The sequence below is a fragment of the Mandrillus leucophaeus genome, unplaced genomic scaffold, assembly GCF_000951045.1.
Source record: "Mandrillus leucophaeus isolate KB7577 unplaced genomic scaffold, Mleu.le_1.0 Scaffold194, whole genome shotgun sequence".
Taxonomy (NCBI): Eukaryota; Metazoa; Chordata; class Mammalia; order Primates; family Cercopithecidae; genus Mandrillus; species Mandrillus leucophaeus.
Genome location: NW_012101965.1, coordinates 521,704 through 538,903, shown reverse-complemented (window position 1 = coordinate 538,903; position 17,200 = coordinate 521,704). Strand labels below are relative to the sequence as shown.

The 17,200-nt window shown below is 40.1% G+C and overlaps 1 protein-coding gene across 2 annotated transcripts in view; it reads left to right on the top strand.

Moving 5' to 3' along the window:
* Positions 1-17,200, top strand: part of ECT2L (epithelial cell transforming 2 like) — a 112,317-nt gene that overhangs the window by 27,194 nt on the left and 67,923 nt on the right. For both annotated transcript variants that reach the window (XM_011978411.1, XM_011978412.1), the window contains one exon: positions 12,383-12,545. In XM_011978411.1, coding sequence (XP_011833801.1) covers positions 12,383-12,545 — 163 coding nt within the window. The remainder of the gene's footprint in view (positions 1-12,382; positions 12,546-17,200) is intronic.

Genomic DNA, 17,200 nt, shown 5'->3' with positions numbered 1-17,200 from the left:
AAGGCAGAGGTCGCAGTGAGCTGAGATCATGCCACTGCACTCCAGCCTGGGCGACAGAACAGGACTCCATCTAAACAAAAAAAAGAAAAAAGAAACAAAGAAAAGAAAAGAAAAGAAAATATAGATAAGTAAAAAGAGGGAAATAGCCATCACCAATAATCCAATGATCCACCACCATATACAGCCTTCTTTTTACACTCCTGTGCATTCGTATGACTATACATGGATCCGATTAGACCAATTATCCAGAATTTTTTTTTTCAAAGAAACTTCAGTCACTCTCCTTATTGCTTTAGCCATATCCAGTTTTGCTCTCCCGTCCTCTGAAGACTTCAGCACATGGTTCTTCATTTCGTTTATATCCCAAACTCAGTCATTAGTCTGTGTGACACTGGCATTCATGAGGAAAACCCACTTCACACTCTGGACACCCAGTTGGTCTTATCACCCAAAATGAATTTTTCTCCCCCTGCCTTAATCAACGACTCCCACAATAAATGCATTACAGTTAATCCAAAGTCACTGATGGAAGCATTCCCTCTTCTCCCAGATTGCCTGTTCAGCTATCCCCATCTTGATCGCTGTTCTACTCACTGACCTTCCAGTCCACGGGCTCCTCTGCTCCCTGTCAATCAGCCCTTTCCTTGGTACTTAACTTGCCTGATCACCCCATTTAGGGGCCATGGCCTGCCATGTTAGTAATTCACATTCCAATTCTCTCAGCTCCCTTACTCAAGATTTTTATCACATTCATCTTCCAAAATCCTAGTCTGAATACCTGAACTTTTAAATTTCTCCCCTACATACATACCAGTCACTAAGAATTACTAGAGAAAACCAACAGCAAGGTAGATTGTTTGCTAGAAATTATTTTTTCTTTATTTTGGGAAAATTCAAGTTTAATGAAAACTATAATGATATAGGCCAGGCACGATGGCTCATACCTGAAATCCCAGCGCGTTGGGAGGCTGAGGCAGGAGGATCACTTGAGGTCAAGAGTTTAAGACCAGCCTGGCCAACATGGTGAAACCCTGACTCTACTAAAAATACAAAACACAGCTGGGTGTGTTGGCAGTTGTCTGTAATTTGGGAGGCTGAGGCAGGAGAACCTCTTGAACCTGGGAGGCAGAGGTTGCAGTGAGCTGAGATCACATCATTGCACTCCAGCTCAGGCAACAGACACTCCATCTCAAATAAAAAGAAAACCAAACTATACTGATCAAGTTTGGGTATTAGTTCCCACCCAAATCTCATAATGAATTGTAATCCCCAATACTGAAGGTGAGATCTGGAGGGAGGTGTTTGGGTCATGGGGGCAGATCCCTCATGGTTTGGTGCTGTCTTCATGATAGTGAGCGTCTGAGAGATCCGGTCATTTAAAAGTGTATGGCACCCTCCCCCAACTCCCCCACTGTCTGATTCTCTTGCTCCTGCTTTCTTCATGTGACGTGCCTGCTTTCCCTTCACCTTCCACCATGATTGGAAGCTTCCTGAGGCCTCCTAAGAAACCAAGCAGATGCCAGCACCATGCTTCCTGTAAAGCCTGCAGAACCATGAGCCAATTAAAGCTCTCCTCTTTATAAACTACCCAGTCCCAGCCAGGTGCAGTGGCTCACACCTGTAATCCCAGCACTTTGGGAGGCCGAGGTGGGCAGATCACGAGGTCAGGAGTTCAAGACCAGCCTGGCCACCATGGTTAAACCCCGTCTCTACTAAAGAAACAAAAAATCAGCCAGGTGTGGTGGCGCATGCCTGAAATCCCAGCTACTGTGGAAGCTGAGACAGGAGAATCCTTGAATCTGGGAGGCGGAGGTTGTAGTGAGCTGAGATCACACCATTGCACTCTAGCATGGGCAACAGGGTGAGACTGTGTCTCAAACCAAACAGAAAAAAAAAAAAAATACCCAGTCTGGGGTATTTCTTTATAGCAACACAAGAAGGGCCTAACACATATACAAACAATATAAGGGACCCCGGTATAGTCAGCACCCATTTTTAATAATTATCAGCTCATGGTTCATATTATTTCATCTATTTTCTCGAAGTTGTAACCACCCTATATACCCTGGGTTATTATTATTTGTTTTGTTGCTTTTTAGATGGAGTCTCGCTGTGTCCCCCAGGCTGAAGTGCAGCAGCACAATCTCAGCTCACTGCAACCTCCGCCTCCCAGGTTCAAGAGGTCCTCCTGCCTCTGAGCCTCCTAAGTAGTTGGGATTACAGGCGCATGCCACCACACCCAGCTAATTTTTATATTTTTAGTGGAGACGGGGTTTCACCATGTTGGCCAGACTGGTTTCAAACTCCTGACCAGTGATCCACCCTCATCGGCCTCCCAAAGTGCTAGGATTACAGGCATAAGCCACCACGCCCAGCCCCCTGGTTTATTTTAAAGCAAACTGTAGACATCATGTCATTTCATACTTTAATATTCCAGTACATAACTTTTTTATAAAGGACTATTTTTTAAAATCTAATCACAATTGCATTATCGGCCTGAAAAAATAATTTCTTAGTATAATCAAATGTCTAGTCAGTAATCAATTTTCCTCAATGATCTCATTGCTTACTTTAAAAATAATTGTTTTAACTCAGGACCCAGTAAGGTTCACAAATTGCAACTGATTAATATGACTTCTATATTTCTTTTAATGTATAGGTTTTCTCCCCTCACTCTTTTTCTTTTCTTCCTTGTCCTGTAGAGTTTCCCACAGTCTGTATTTTGCTGATTGTAACCTTCTGCCTCCCCTTTTCCTGAAAACTGGTAGTTTGAGGCCTGATGAAAGTCACATTTGATTTTTTGATAAGAATACTTTAAAGGTGGTGTTTTGTTCTTCCTTCAGAAGCTGGCGAGTTCCAGTGGTTTTTCTGTGTGCTGTTAGATGCCATTGACAATCTTGGCATGGGTCCGCTGTTTCATTAGGGGTTGCAAAATGTCGACATACTACCTCGTCATTCCTTTTCTGTTTACTAGTTAGCATACTTCTATAAAGAGAAACTCTCCCTCTTTAATGAGGTGCTTTCCCCTGAGGTAGAGTTCATACAGGAAAGACACATGTTGATTTTATTTACCAATTTTCTAACCAATAGCTTGGTTTTATGTCATCCTCCAAAATTGATCACTGAGTTCTTCGTAGTATTATAAACTCATGAACTTAAGTATCTTATGTTTTAATCCATTTCGGTTATTTTCTTATTGGTATTGAAATTGTGTTGTTCCTGGCCAGGGGAGCCTCCTCAAGATAACTCTTGAGTTCTTTTGACATGTTAATTTCTCTTCTTCTTTTTTTGTTTTGAGACAGGGTCTCACTCTGTCACTCAGGCTAGGGTGCTGGCTACGTTTAAAAAAATTTTTTTTTTGTAGAGATGGGAGTCTCACTATGTTGCCCAGGCTGGTCTTGAACTCCTGCCCTCAAATTATCCTCCCACCTTGGCCTACCAAAGTGCTAGGATTACAGGGCATGAGCCACCACACCTGTTTGTTTCTAGTAGTTTCTTTTCTTTCTGGTGTGATAAAATCTTCTGGGCTCGTCTTGTCCTTTTTCTGCCTCAGACTTGGGATCACCATTTCTCCAAGGAGCCCTGTTTCCTTTTGGTGGGGAATAATATTTGGTATTAGGTATTGCCCTAATAGGGCACTCTTGTAAGTATCTTATAAGGTTGTTCAAGTTTCTAGGAATTTTTAGTACACAGAACTAGAAAATAACTTTAAAAAAAAGTTACAATGCATCAAGAGTTCAGATCCATACTCTCAATTCAAATTCAAGTCAACAGGATTTGTATTGAACCTTTCTGTATTGCATCCATATCTCCTTTCTTTCACATAGGAAATCTTGGTTCCCAATGACATTAACGTAATTACTCATTTTGTTTGTTCCATAATACATGCACAACATTCCCAAAACAACAAAACCATCACTACCACTCCCTATGTCATTACTGAAATCAGTTAAAAATAATTTTTGCAGTTCTTACTGTCCTTAAGGTATGCCACATTTAGGGACATAGAGTCAAATTTCTGTGTTTTAAAATGGAATAATCCCAATCTGTATGGTTATTCAACTAACTCAATACACAATTAGGTTGGTTTCATTTTGCTTTTGAATTTTAGGGATTGCTTTTATCAAATCCAATTTTGTTTGATAATTTAATATTAAAAGACATGTGGTTACAGAAGTCACATCTAGAAAACAAGGTGTATTCAGAAAAGTCTAGCTTCTACCACTGTGTTCTGTTCCTTCCTTCCAAATCACTCTATGACAGGGGTGGACAAGCTTTTTCTAAAGGGCCAGATCGCAACCATCTTAGGCCTCGTGGGCCCTGTGATCTCTGCTCCAACTACTTAGCTTTATCAATGCAGTACGAAGCCCACCATAGGCAGTATGTAAGTAAATGGGTATGGTTGTGTTCCAGTAACATTTTGCAAAAAGGGATGTCAAAAACAAATGGATACAGTCCACGGGCCATACATCTGCTCTAGAGTCATCTGCAGGGACTGTCCCCAGATCCCCAGTTTCAACTCACTACTCACCCCATCCTAAACTGGTTTCTGCCCTTTTAAGTCCATATGGCTGAATCCAGAGGACTCTTGGATTTTTTTCAGTTATCTTGCTTGTCCTCTCTGCAGTTTTCAGTACAATCAAGTACTCACTCCTCGAAATGACAATCTTCCTGTGGATGCCATGATAGAAGATTCACCTGGCTTCCTCCTACCTCTCGGTCCTGTCCTTTCCATGTTGTTTAATGACAAATCCTCTATGTGTTGTTAAATGCGGGCATTCCTCCAGCCTGTGGGAACTCTGCTTCTCTTTTTACTCTGTGCTGTCTGTGTAGAGCACTTAATCCATGCCCAGGCTTTTATTTAATATTTCTATAACAGTGATCAGGCAATTTTTATCTTTGGCCCAGACATTGCCTTTGAGTTCCTAATTATATATCCAACTGCTTACTTGATATTTAATTTTGAATGTCTTGAAAACACCCCAAAACAACACGTCCAAGTGTGTACAATCGTCATAGGCAAAATGTGACTATATTCTCTATTTTAATAATGGTACCACCAGCCATCCAGTTCTAAAAGTTAGAAACCCAAGAGTCATCTAATCATCACTTATCAATTTACCCCCAATATCTCTCATGTGTTCAATTTTCTACATCTCTATCAATACCACCTTAGGCCAACCCACCATTATATCTGGCCTGGGCTATGGCTATGGCTGTGGTCTTCTAATTCGTCTCCCCATCATTCTGGACTCTCCCACCCCTCCCTGTGCAGTCAGTGTTGGCTTCTCAAATGGCACTGAGACCATGTCATCATGCCCCTGTTTAACAGTTTTAGTTTAAAAAATTGTAAACTTTAACATGGCATCTAAGGCCCTGCAGGGATATGGCTCTGACCCCCCCTTCAGCTTCCCGTCTTCCCTCTTCCTCCATAGTTCCTGGTGCTTCAGCCCAACTCACCTTCTTCCAGCTCTTCAGGGATGCCATGCTGTCTTTGCCCTTGACATTGCCCTCTACCTAGGAGGCTCTTCTACCTCCACTGCCCTCTTCTCCAAGTTGCCTTTAACCCACTTAGCTCCTGCAGGGAAGCCTTTCCACACATGTACTTTTTCTTCAGAAGATTAACTACAGTTGTAATTTCACTGTATTAGATTTTTTAAAAAATTGGTGCTGTCTTCCTAACCATACTGTAGGCTCCATAAAGGCAGGAATTGTGTCATTTTGTTTGTTTGTTTTTTGTCTCATTAAAACCCCAGAATATAAGAAGGGATTCAAAATAATGTTGATTTAATAAGCGAATCAGTGAACTGTACAACCACAGTAAACATGCACATACCAATTTAATGAAACAATTTTAGATCATGTATTCCTTTGAGAAGAGGTATTCAAACTGCACCCAAAAACTATAAATCTTCCCTCCAGAAAACACACATAGGTGCATAGATACAAAATTTGCCAGACATTTCAGGAACTTTGTATGCTGCATGAAACTCTCATGTGGATAATAGTGCATGAAACTAAGTGAAATGTCTTCAATTTTTTTAATCATTTTTAATGACTTTATAGTATTCAATGGTCCAGATTTTGCTTAAGATTCTCTAGTTTTCCCTCCTTTGGTTTCAAGTTTATTATCCAACTTATTCAGTTTTCTCTTAATTTCAAAAACTATGTATTTTTTACTTCAAATGTCTGTTGTTTCTTTTCCAAATGAACATTTCAAACATTCACTCCTACTATTACCTTGACTTCTCTTTGAATATTTTCAGCATGTTTATGTTAAAATCTCTTGGATAATTTCATTACCTTTAGTTCTTGAGGTGACAGATCCCTTGTTTGTTTCATTTGCTGGCCTTCCCTCATGATGTTTTAGTCTGAGGTTATTTTCCACGGGGAGGATAACTGCCCTGGGTTGTGGAGGCACATGGGGTGGTTCACATGTGTATCTTCCTCTCTGGGAACCCCTTGGGTTTCTTATTTTCTCACCAGCATTTATGTTTCTATGGTAGCTCAGGGTCTCTAATGTGCCAGGAGATTTAATATGGACTTAAGCCCATGCAAGGTACAGGCCTGTTCTGATTTCCCCCAGGTCTCCCTTTCCTGTAGCAGCCCAGGAGACAGTGTGCTTCCTTGCTTCTTCCCTACAAGGTGTGGACTCCTGTCAGTAGGAAAGCCTAGCACTACTCATCAAGAACTGGGCCCAATTCTTCTGTGAATTTCTCAATTTCCGCTCACACTTGGTGTCCTTGTGTTTTTTTTTTTCTTTTTAATTTTATAACTTGCTGATTTCTTTTTTCATTACTTTTCCATTTGAAGAGATTATGCTTTATAATCCCAGCGCTTCTAGCTGTTTGAAATTAGTTCATAGTATAATAGTCCATTTCACACTGCTATAAAGAACTACCTGAGACTGGGTAATTTATAAAGATAAAATAATTAATTGACTCAGAGTTCTGCATGGGTGGGGAGGCCTCAGGAAACTTACAATCATGGTGGAAGGGGAAGCAGGCACATCTTACGTGGTGGCAGGTGACAGAGACAGAGACAGAGACAGAGAGACAGAGAGAGAGAGAGAGAGATTGAGAGAGGGAGAGAGAACGAGAGAGAGGAGGAGGAACTGTCAAACACCAGTAAAACATCGGATCTCATGAGAACTCACTATCACAAGAACAGCATGGGGGAAACCACCTCCATGATCTACTCACCCACCACCAGGTCCCTCCCTTGACATATGGGGATTATGGAGATTAAAATTCGAGATGAGATTTGAGTGGGGACATAAAGCCAAAGCATATCACATAGATTCCTCTTTCAGCTCAGTCTACTGATTTCTAGGAAGATTAGATTTTATAGATATGCCATAACTTATCTCAGACATTTAGCTTGTTTTCCCCAGCTTTTGCTACTATAAACAACACTTAGAGGAACATCCTTTAGCTAAATCCTTAGACATATCTTTAATCACTGTTTTAGGAAAAAACCCTAGAAGATGAATTGCTGGATCCAAAAGCATATTTGTATGGCCGTTGATATTTGTCACTTGTCAACTTGTCTTCCTTTTCATGCAACTCAGGAGTTGCACAAATGCCTATGGTTCCCCTTGCCCTTGTGTCATCTCCTTTTGGCCCCATTAAACTATGCACCAGAGGACCACCTGAGGTCGGGAGTTCGAGACCAGCCTGGCCAACATGGTGAAACCCCATCTCTACTAAAAATACAAAAATTAGCCAGGCTTGGTGGCACAGACCTATAATTCTAGCTGCTCAGGAGGCTGGGACAGGAGAATCGCTTGAACCCAGGAGGTGGAGGTTGCAGTGAGCAGAGATCATGCCACAGTACTCCAGCCTGGGTGAGATGGCAAGATGCCATCTCAAAAATAAATAAATAAATAAATAATTTAAAAAACAAAACAAAACAAAACCATGCACCAGGGACTGAAACTGGGGTATGAACAGCATCCCAGACCCTGACCAAGCCATAAAACTGTTTGTAAAGAAGCCACCAGACAAGGCTTAGAGGTGCTGCCTAGGCAACCAGAAAACAGGGACCTCTGCCAAATCCACTCTCCCCTCCACAGGCCTCTCTCCAAGCTGCTCTCCTAGTCATTTTCATCACAATTTTGGCAGCTTCTTTCTACTTATCAGAAATTTAAGAGCAGAGAATTAAATTCAAGTCCCGCATTACTAAGCTTTGTTATTTTTGCAAAGTACACGTTGTACATTCAGTGGCACACTGCAAAGCATTATCATGAATTATTTAAATGAAACCATCCTTGTCACAATAAATGAGCAAAACACATTTTTTCACTTTCTTCTTACATGTTGTTATTTCTCTTCACGGATTTCTTACTTTGCAACATTAACTAAAATATGATGAGCCCCGCAATGTCATTACTACAAACTACCCTACCTTAGTTCTGCTGATCATGTATTTTTTTTTTAATGTGACAGAAGCATTTTTCTTTCTTCTTAAGATTCATTATACTCAAATGTGTCCTTGTAGCAGCATAGAATAGGAACAAATATGAAATATGTATAACCAAGGTTTACTTTTGGAAGTAATTCATATTCAATTCTCATTTGCTTTGCTGGGATGGAACAATAGATGCTGTGAGGTGGGAAGGTAGTAGACATGAAAATCTGAAGATACTGAGACCCTTCTTTGGAAAGGAGGCCAGAAACATTTCTGTTTTGCCTCATATTTTATTAATCTATTTTATAATTCCAAGTAAATGAGAATAAAACTTATCTCAAAGGCTAGCAAAATGATCCTAAAGTCTCAGGCAATGAGGACAGTAACTCATTAGAGATTAGCTGTTCTTGGCATTGCCACAGTCTTGTTCAGCTTGAATGTTAATCTCTAAGGAAATTACAGTTATTACCTGTGCTTTATTGTTGATACTGACAAGATCCTCAAGTGACACTTCTGTCTGTGGATACTACATGCTACCAGTACAGGCCCGACTCCATTCTTTGCCCCTGTTTACACGCGCGCGCGCACACACACACACACACACACTCTCTCTTTCCTTACAACGGCATGCAAACAGGTTCATTTTATGCCACTCTGTTTCGTCTCAGGATGTGACAAGGCTACATGGACAGGGATTAAACAAACAGCAGTGACTTAAGGCCAGGGGAGGAGGAACACAGAAAATAAATCAGCAATCATTAAAACTTGGAACTGAAGCAAACTTTAAAAAAAATATTTTGGCCACTTAAAAAAAACTTTTCATTTTGCAATAATTTTTAACTCACAGAAAAGTTGCAAGAATAGTACAGATAATGTGTTTATCCCTTTTACCTGGACTTCCTCATTTAGTTAACATTTTCATAGTTATGGCCGGGCACAGTGGCTCACGCCTATAATCCCAGCACTTTGGGAGGCCAAGGCAGGCGGATCACTTGAGCTGAAGGGTTCGAGACCAGCCTGGGCAACATAATCAAACCACATCTCCACTAAAAATACAAAAAAATTAGCCAGGTGTGTGGTGCATGCCTGGAGCCCCAGCAATTTGGGAGGCTGAGGTGGGAGGACTGCTTGAGGCTGGGAAGCACAGGTTGCAGTGAGCTGAGATCGTGCCAATGCCCTCCAGCCTGGGTGACAGAGCCAGGCCCTGTCTCAAAAAAAAAAAAAAAAAAGTTAACAGTTTAATAGCTAACATTTTACCATTTTTGCCTTATTACTTAGAATCACTTGAGAGTAAATTACAAACATGATGCCCATTACCTTAAGGTTGTCAATGTGTTTCCTAAAACACAAGGTGTATACACTGCTGAAAAATCAAAGTACATCCAGCATTACCAGGAAATCAGCACTGATACAACACTACATCCACCCCGCAGACTCCATTCCCATACTCCTGATTGCTGCAGCAATGTCCTTTATAATCACACTTTTCCTTTTGGTCCAGAATCCAGCCCAGGGTTATCTACTGTATTTAGTTTCCATGTCTCTAGATCCGCCTTCAATGTGGAGCAAATGCTCAGGTTTTCCTTGTCTCTTATGACTTGATACTTTTGAAGAGTACAGGCCTGCTGCTTTGTCAAATGACCCTCGATTTCTGGTTGGGTGATGGTTCCTCAAGATGACGTTCAGTTTATACCTTCTTGGCAGGAACAGCGTGGAAATGATGCTGTGTTCTCTGTGGATTGCATCGGGGGCATAGCATGTCAATTTGTCCCACAGCTGGTGATTGTATCCCTTGGTTAAGATAGTTAATTATTAAGTATTTTGTACTTAATTTATATTTAATAAATAATTTAAAAGTATTTGATTAATTTTAAAGTAATCAAAAACTATTTTAATCTATGTAAATATCCTGTTTCTTATCAAGCTTCACCCACTAGTTTTGGCATTCATTAATCATTCTTTTTTTTTTTTTTTTTGAGATGGAGTTTTGCTCTTGTCACCCAGGCTGGAGTGCAGTGGCGCGATCTCTGCAACCTCTGCCTCCCGTGTTCAAGCAAATCTCCTGCCTCAGCCTTCCGAGTAGCTGGGCTTACAAGCATACACCACCATGCCTGGCTAACTTTCATATTTTTAGTAGAGACAGGGTTTCACCACATTGGCCAGGCTGGTCTCAAACTCCTGACCTCAGGTGATCCACCTGCCTCGGTCTCCCAAAGTGCTGGGATTACAGGCATGAGTCACTCATTAATGATTCCTATTTGAAGCAATTATTAATATGATGGCCTCCAAGCGGTGATTTCCTAATTTCTTAATTCCCTCTGCATGTATTAATTGGTGTTCTGTTATGAGGTAGTTTTCCTTCTCCCCTATTTATTCATTCATTCATGGGTATATTTATATCAGTATGGACTCAGGAATGCCTATTTTATTCAATAGGCTATATTACATTAATTATTTGCTTTGAAACTCAAATTATTCCATATTTTGCCGGTGGGAGTGACTTTATTAATAAATTGGCTTCTGTATTCTTTTGGTTAAGTACTTCCTTATTTTCTGGTGTCAAGACATTCCAGACCTATCTTATACTTTCCTTATCCCTACCCTGGTATCAGCCATTTCTCCAGTAAATTCTGGTTTATTTTATTAGGAAATGGAATTGAGAAACCAGTATCTGAGTTTATGGTGTGTTCATTGCTTTTGGGATGTCATTGCTTTTAGGTGCTCTAAGATGAAATATATGTACACACGTGTACATATACAGCTATCTGTCTCTATTTGTGTATCATTCATTTATATACATATTTTAAAACATGAGATTTTACAGTGATATCTCCAATTTCTCTCCAACTCCATATAGATTAGTCTAGCTTTCCTCCTTTACGTATTTGTAGATCCTTTTTCCAAAAGTGAGAAACCTAGCTCCCATAATCTTCAAATCTTTCCCAACCCCCTGTAAACAACCGATCTTCCAGCCATTCAGAAGCCATCGTCTCCTTCTCCCCTTCTGCACATGGCTATTGCCCCACCGAGTCTCTCCGCACTCTTCCCGTAGCCACGCCAGGCTGAGCAAACCCTCTTACTGACCCGTAATAGCACATTATTCTTTTCTATACCTGCTACCCATTTGGGACAAATGATTGGCATTTCAGAATATGGCCAGCTTTGTGTCAAAAGAAGGATTAAATACATCACATAATATAATGTGTCAGCTCCAATGGGGAAGAGAATTTGGTCTTATAATAGAGGCAGCCACTCAAAGGGAAAAATAAATTTCTTCTAGAAGCACTGGTCTAAAAAAGCAAAAAAGTCCACACACAAGAAAATCTCAGTGAATATATCTTTGCTTTGAATTTCAACTCCATTAAAAATCTTGGGTTCAGTTTTAAATTGATAGTGAAAACGTTTTATAGTCTTTTTCTGTTGAAAATCACACCAAACTAGGTTTACTCGAAGACTGTTTTCTTCCTGTAAATTTTAGATATTCTTGTTATTTGTCTTCCTGTTTAGAATGGATAATTCAAAGCGAATACTTTTTTTTTTTTTTTTTTCAGACAGAGTCTCATTCTGTTGCCCAGGCTGAAGTGCAGTAGCATGATCTTGGCTCACTGCAAACTCAGCCTCCTGGGTTCAAGTGATTCTCCTGCCTCAGCCTCCCGAGTAGCTGGTATTACAGGCACGTACCACCATACTCAGCTAATTGTTCATATTTTTAGTAGAGACAGAGTTGTGCTGTGTTGGCCATGCTGGTCTTGAACCCCTAACCTCAAGTGATCCGCTCACCTTGGCCTCCCAAAGTGCTGGGATTACAGGCTTGAGCCATCACACCCGGCCTGAATGTTTTTTAAATCTAGATTTATGTTTTGTTAGGATTTTTTATAGGTAGAACACTGGAGGAAGATCAATGACCAATATTTATGCTTTTTAGTCAATTTTAGACATTAATGTTCTAAACTAAATTTCTCTTTCTTTTTAGGTTTGTCCAAGACTGGTTTTCAGAAAGGATGCAAGTGGCCAAAGTGGATTTCTCTACAGTGTTACCACGCTTCATTTCTCTATATATCTTTTCCTTTCTGAGTCCGAAAGATTTGTGTGCAGCTGCCCAAGTCAGCTGGCCCTGGAAGTTTTTAACTGAACAGGTTTACTATTTGTCACTTCCTAGTAATAGGGCACAAGTACAGCTGTAATCTTAAATGAGGCTACTAGGGTAGCTCCCTTCCCTGAAGACAATAGCTGAGGGTACCTGATCCATCCCTTACCCTTGAGAGAAAAAATAGGGATAAGTGAAATAATGTATTTCTATAAATAAATAAGGCATATAGACTAGTCCAATAATTCCTGTGACTTAAAAAATCTTTAAATACTCCGTATAATTATTTAGAAAACATTTTATCTTGGTTAAAGAAGTTCACTTTCTTTTGAGACAGAGTCTCGCTTTGTCACCCAGGCTGGAGTGCAGTGGCGCGATCTCGGCTCACTACCACCTCCACCTCCTGGGTTCTAGCGATTCTCCTGCCTCAGCCTTCTGAGTAACTGGGATTACAGGCGCCTGCCACCACAGCTGGCTAATTTTTGTATTTTTGGTAGGGACGGGGTTTCACCATGTTGGTCAGGCTGGTCTCAAACTCCTGACCTTGGGTTCCGCTTGCCTCGGCCTCCCAAAGTACTGGGATTACAAGCATGAGCCACCGCGCCCTGCCAAGAAGTTCACTTTTCTTCATGAAAAATGATATATGTTTTAGATTTTGTATATTATCTCCAATAACTCAGCTCTAGAAACTGCTACACAACCACAGCCTCAACTGATCCCTTATTGTCTAACATCTGTTAAAGAACATACATTGAGATCTTAACAGCAGTTGAAAGCAGTTAAAAGCAGCAGCTGTTTAAAATTAACATCTTTTGCCATTAATTCTGCCTCTGGGCTGTCCCTTTTCTTGTAAAATATTTAATAAAATGTAACAATATACATACTTTTTTTTTCAGAGACAGGATCTCATTCTATCACCCAGGCTGGAATGCGGTGGTGCCATCTGGCTCACTGCAACTTCTGCCTCCCAGGCTCAAGTGGTCCTCCCATCTCAGCCTCTGGAGTACCTGGGACTATAGACATGCACCACCACGCCCAGCAAATTTTTGTAGTTTTAGTAGAGATGAGGTTTCGCCATGTTGGCCAGGCTGGTCTGGAACTCCTAGGCTCAAGAGATCCACCCACCTCAGCCTCCCAAAGTGCTGGGATTACAGGCGTGAGCCACTGTGCCTGGCTTAGTCTGTTTATAGTTCTGTAAACACTTACATATTTGTGTTTAATCTATCATTTTGCTATTTTTTGTTTGTCGCATTTAGTTTTTTCCCTCTCCCTGTCTTCCTTTGCGTTAATTAAAATTTTTTTTTCAGGCCGGGCGCGGTGGCTCACGCCTGTAATCCCAGCACTTTGGGAGGCCGAGGTGGGCAGATCACGAGGTCAGGAGATCAAGACCATCCTGGTCAACATGGTGAAACCCTGTCTCTACTAATATACAAAAATTAGCCAGGTGTGGTGGCGGGCGCCTGTAGCAGCTACTTGGGAGGCTGAGGCAGGAGAATGGCGTGAACCTGGGAGGCAGAGCTTGCAGTGAGCAGCGATCGGGCCACTGCACTCCAGCTTGGGCGACAGAGCAAGACTCTGTCTCAAAAAAAAAAAAAAAAATTTGTTTTTTCAATTGTTAGATTCTTTAACAGTTATTTCATGGTTACCATAGAGATTATAACATATAACCTTGTATTAATATTATCTTACCATTTCTAAGACAATGCAAGGAGCTTAGAACCCTTTAACTTCATTTACTCTCCTCTCAGTTTCCATGCTTTTTTGTTAAAGATTTTTATTTTATATATACTAATAACTAAGAGCCTACTGTTGACCAGAAGACTTACTGATAACACTAACAGTCAATTAACACATGTTTTGTATGTGTATTATATACTGTATTCTTCAATATGGCAAGCAAGAGAAAAGAGATTGTTATTTAAACATTCATGAGAAAATATATTTACTATTTGTTAAGTGGAAATGGATCATCATAAAGATCTTCATCCTCATGTTGAGTAGGCTGAGGAAGCTGAGGAAGAAGAGGAAAAGGAGGAGGAAGAGGAAGGGTTGGTTTTGCTGTCTTGGGGGCGGTAGAGGTGGAAGAAAGCGTGTATAAATGCACCCATGCAGTTCAAACCCGTTGTTCAAGGGTTAAGTGTGTAAAATAAACATATATAACACATAAACACTTATCTCACAAATCTTTATTACTATTGTTTTATATAGTCAATATTTATTCATATATGACCATATTTTTTTCTGTAGCTCATTTTTTTCTGTTCCGCATCTCCTAGTTTCCATTTGGGATCATTTTCCTTTTACGTTCTATTTAATATTACCTCTAGTACAGGCGTGTTGCTGATAAATTCTCTTAGTTTTTGTGTGTCTGAAAATATCTATTTCATCTTCATACTTAGAAGATATTTCAGTAAGAAATCTGAATTCTAGGTTGGCAGCTAATTTTTTTATAGAACTCTGAAATATTTCATTTTTTTTTTTTTTCTTGAGAAGTCAAGTTTTATTGTTGATCCTTTAAAGGTCACATTTCTATCATCTCTAGCTGCTTTTCGGACTTTTTCTTTCATTTTCAGTAACGTTATTGTGATATACCTAGGTGTGAGTGTTTATGTACCTTGTTTTGTGTTTGGCTGTGATTTTTGAGTCTGAGACTTAATGTCTTTCATCAGTTTTAAAACATGCTCAGAGGTTATTTCTTCATATTGATTCCGCCCCATTCTCTCCCTTTTTCTCCTAGTATTCCAATACTTATAGGTTGGAAAGATTCACCATGTCTCATAACTTTCATATTCTTTTATACATTTTCCATTTCTGTGACCTTCAGTATTTCAGTCTGGATTTTCTTCAGACCCATCTTTCAGTTTACTAATTATTTCTTTAGCTAGATTCTAATCTGATCTTAAACCCATCCATTGAGTTCTAAATTTCAGTTATTATATATTTTCAGTTCTAGAATACTGATTTCTTTTGCCAAAATTTTCCACCTAGTCATTTATTTTAGATATATTAATTATAGAGTATTTATTTCCCCAAAGTTCATGTCTGATGATTACAGTATTTGGATTGCCTGAGGATCTCTCTATAGTTACTAAAAACCAAAAAGAAGACAGAATTCTTGTCTATTGTATGTTCTAGTTAATTTTGATTGAGTACCGCATACTGAGTATACAAAATTGATGTGATCCTTTGAGTCTCTGGGTGATGTTATCTTCCTCCGGAGAGAATTTACTTTTGCTTCTGGCATATCTAGTGCTAGGAACAAATCATACAAATCCAGTCAAGGAATGAGATATTTCAAAGCTGGCTTCAGTCTTTGTGAGTTTGTCTAATTCAGTATTGTCCTTCCTGAAAAGAATCTTAACTGAAAGCTGGTGTGATTACCAAGGCTCTTCCTCTCAGTGGGCCCTAAATTTCCATTTGTGTCCTCTCTTCCCTGTGAGAATGCTTAAGATTCTTTTCTACATCTAAGTCTTTTAGTCATAACTTTCTGTTCGGATTCTCAGCCTAACAAGCTTTACTTTGGAACTGACAAATGCCTTGAAGTAAAAAGTGATGCCAAATATCAGGCTTACCTCTCTGGGTTTCCCTTCTTTCTGGGGTCTCGGTTGAACAAGTCCTTATTGCATTGATAGCTCTATAATATAGCCTTCAAATAATTGTATAATATTTGGTCTAGATATTTCATTAGATCAAACCACATGAAATTTTCTTTTTCTTATGTCAAAATGGCTGCATATTGGCAATATCATATGCTTCAGTCAAAATTATTCTCAATGAGAGGGTTAATCTGAAAGAAACTATTCTATTATTGCTAGAAGCTGAATTTTCAGAATCTAGGGTTAATATAACCAAATGCTATTGGAACACTAGATAAGTATCACAAAGAGGTCTAATACATACATTCACATATAATGTATATATTCATCAAATACTATTTTTCCTGTGGAACAAGATATGCTTATTATTTCCAAGTCAAGTTCAGATAGTAAGTCAATAGTAGCATTTAAAAACCTTATATCTGGCCAGGTGCAGTGGCTCACACCTGTAATCCCAGCACTTTGGGAGGCTGAAGCGGGTGGATCACCTGAAGTCAGGAGTTCCAGACTAGCCTGGCCAACAGGGCGAAACCCCGTCTCTAGCAAAAATACAAAAAAACTAGCTGGGTATGGTGGCATGCACCTGTAATCCCAGCTACTCAGGAGGCTGAGGCAAGAGAATTGCTTGAACCCAGGAGGCAGAGGTTGTAGTGAGCTGAGATCGCATCACTGCACTCCAGCCTGGGTGACAGAGCAGGACTCTATCTTAAAAAAAAAAAAAAAAAAAAAAGAAAAGAAATAAAAATAAAAGGCCGTGCGCAGTGGCTCACACCTGTAATCCCAGCACTTTGGGAGGCCGAGGCGGGCGGATCACAAGGTCAGGAGATCAAGACCATACTGGCTAACACAGTGAAACCTTGTCTCTACTAAAAATACAAAAAAATTAGTCGGGCATGGTGGCGGGTGCCTGTAGTCCCAGCTACTTAGGAGGCTGAGGCAGGAGAATGGCATGAACCCGGGAGGCGGAGCTTGCAGTGAGCTGAGATCACGCCACTACACTCCAGTCTGGGTGACACAGCGAGACTCCGTCTCAAAATATATAAAATAAAATATTTTTAGCCAGGCGCGGTGACTCACGCCTGTAATCCCAGCACTTTGGGAGGCCGAG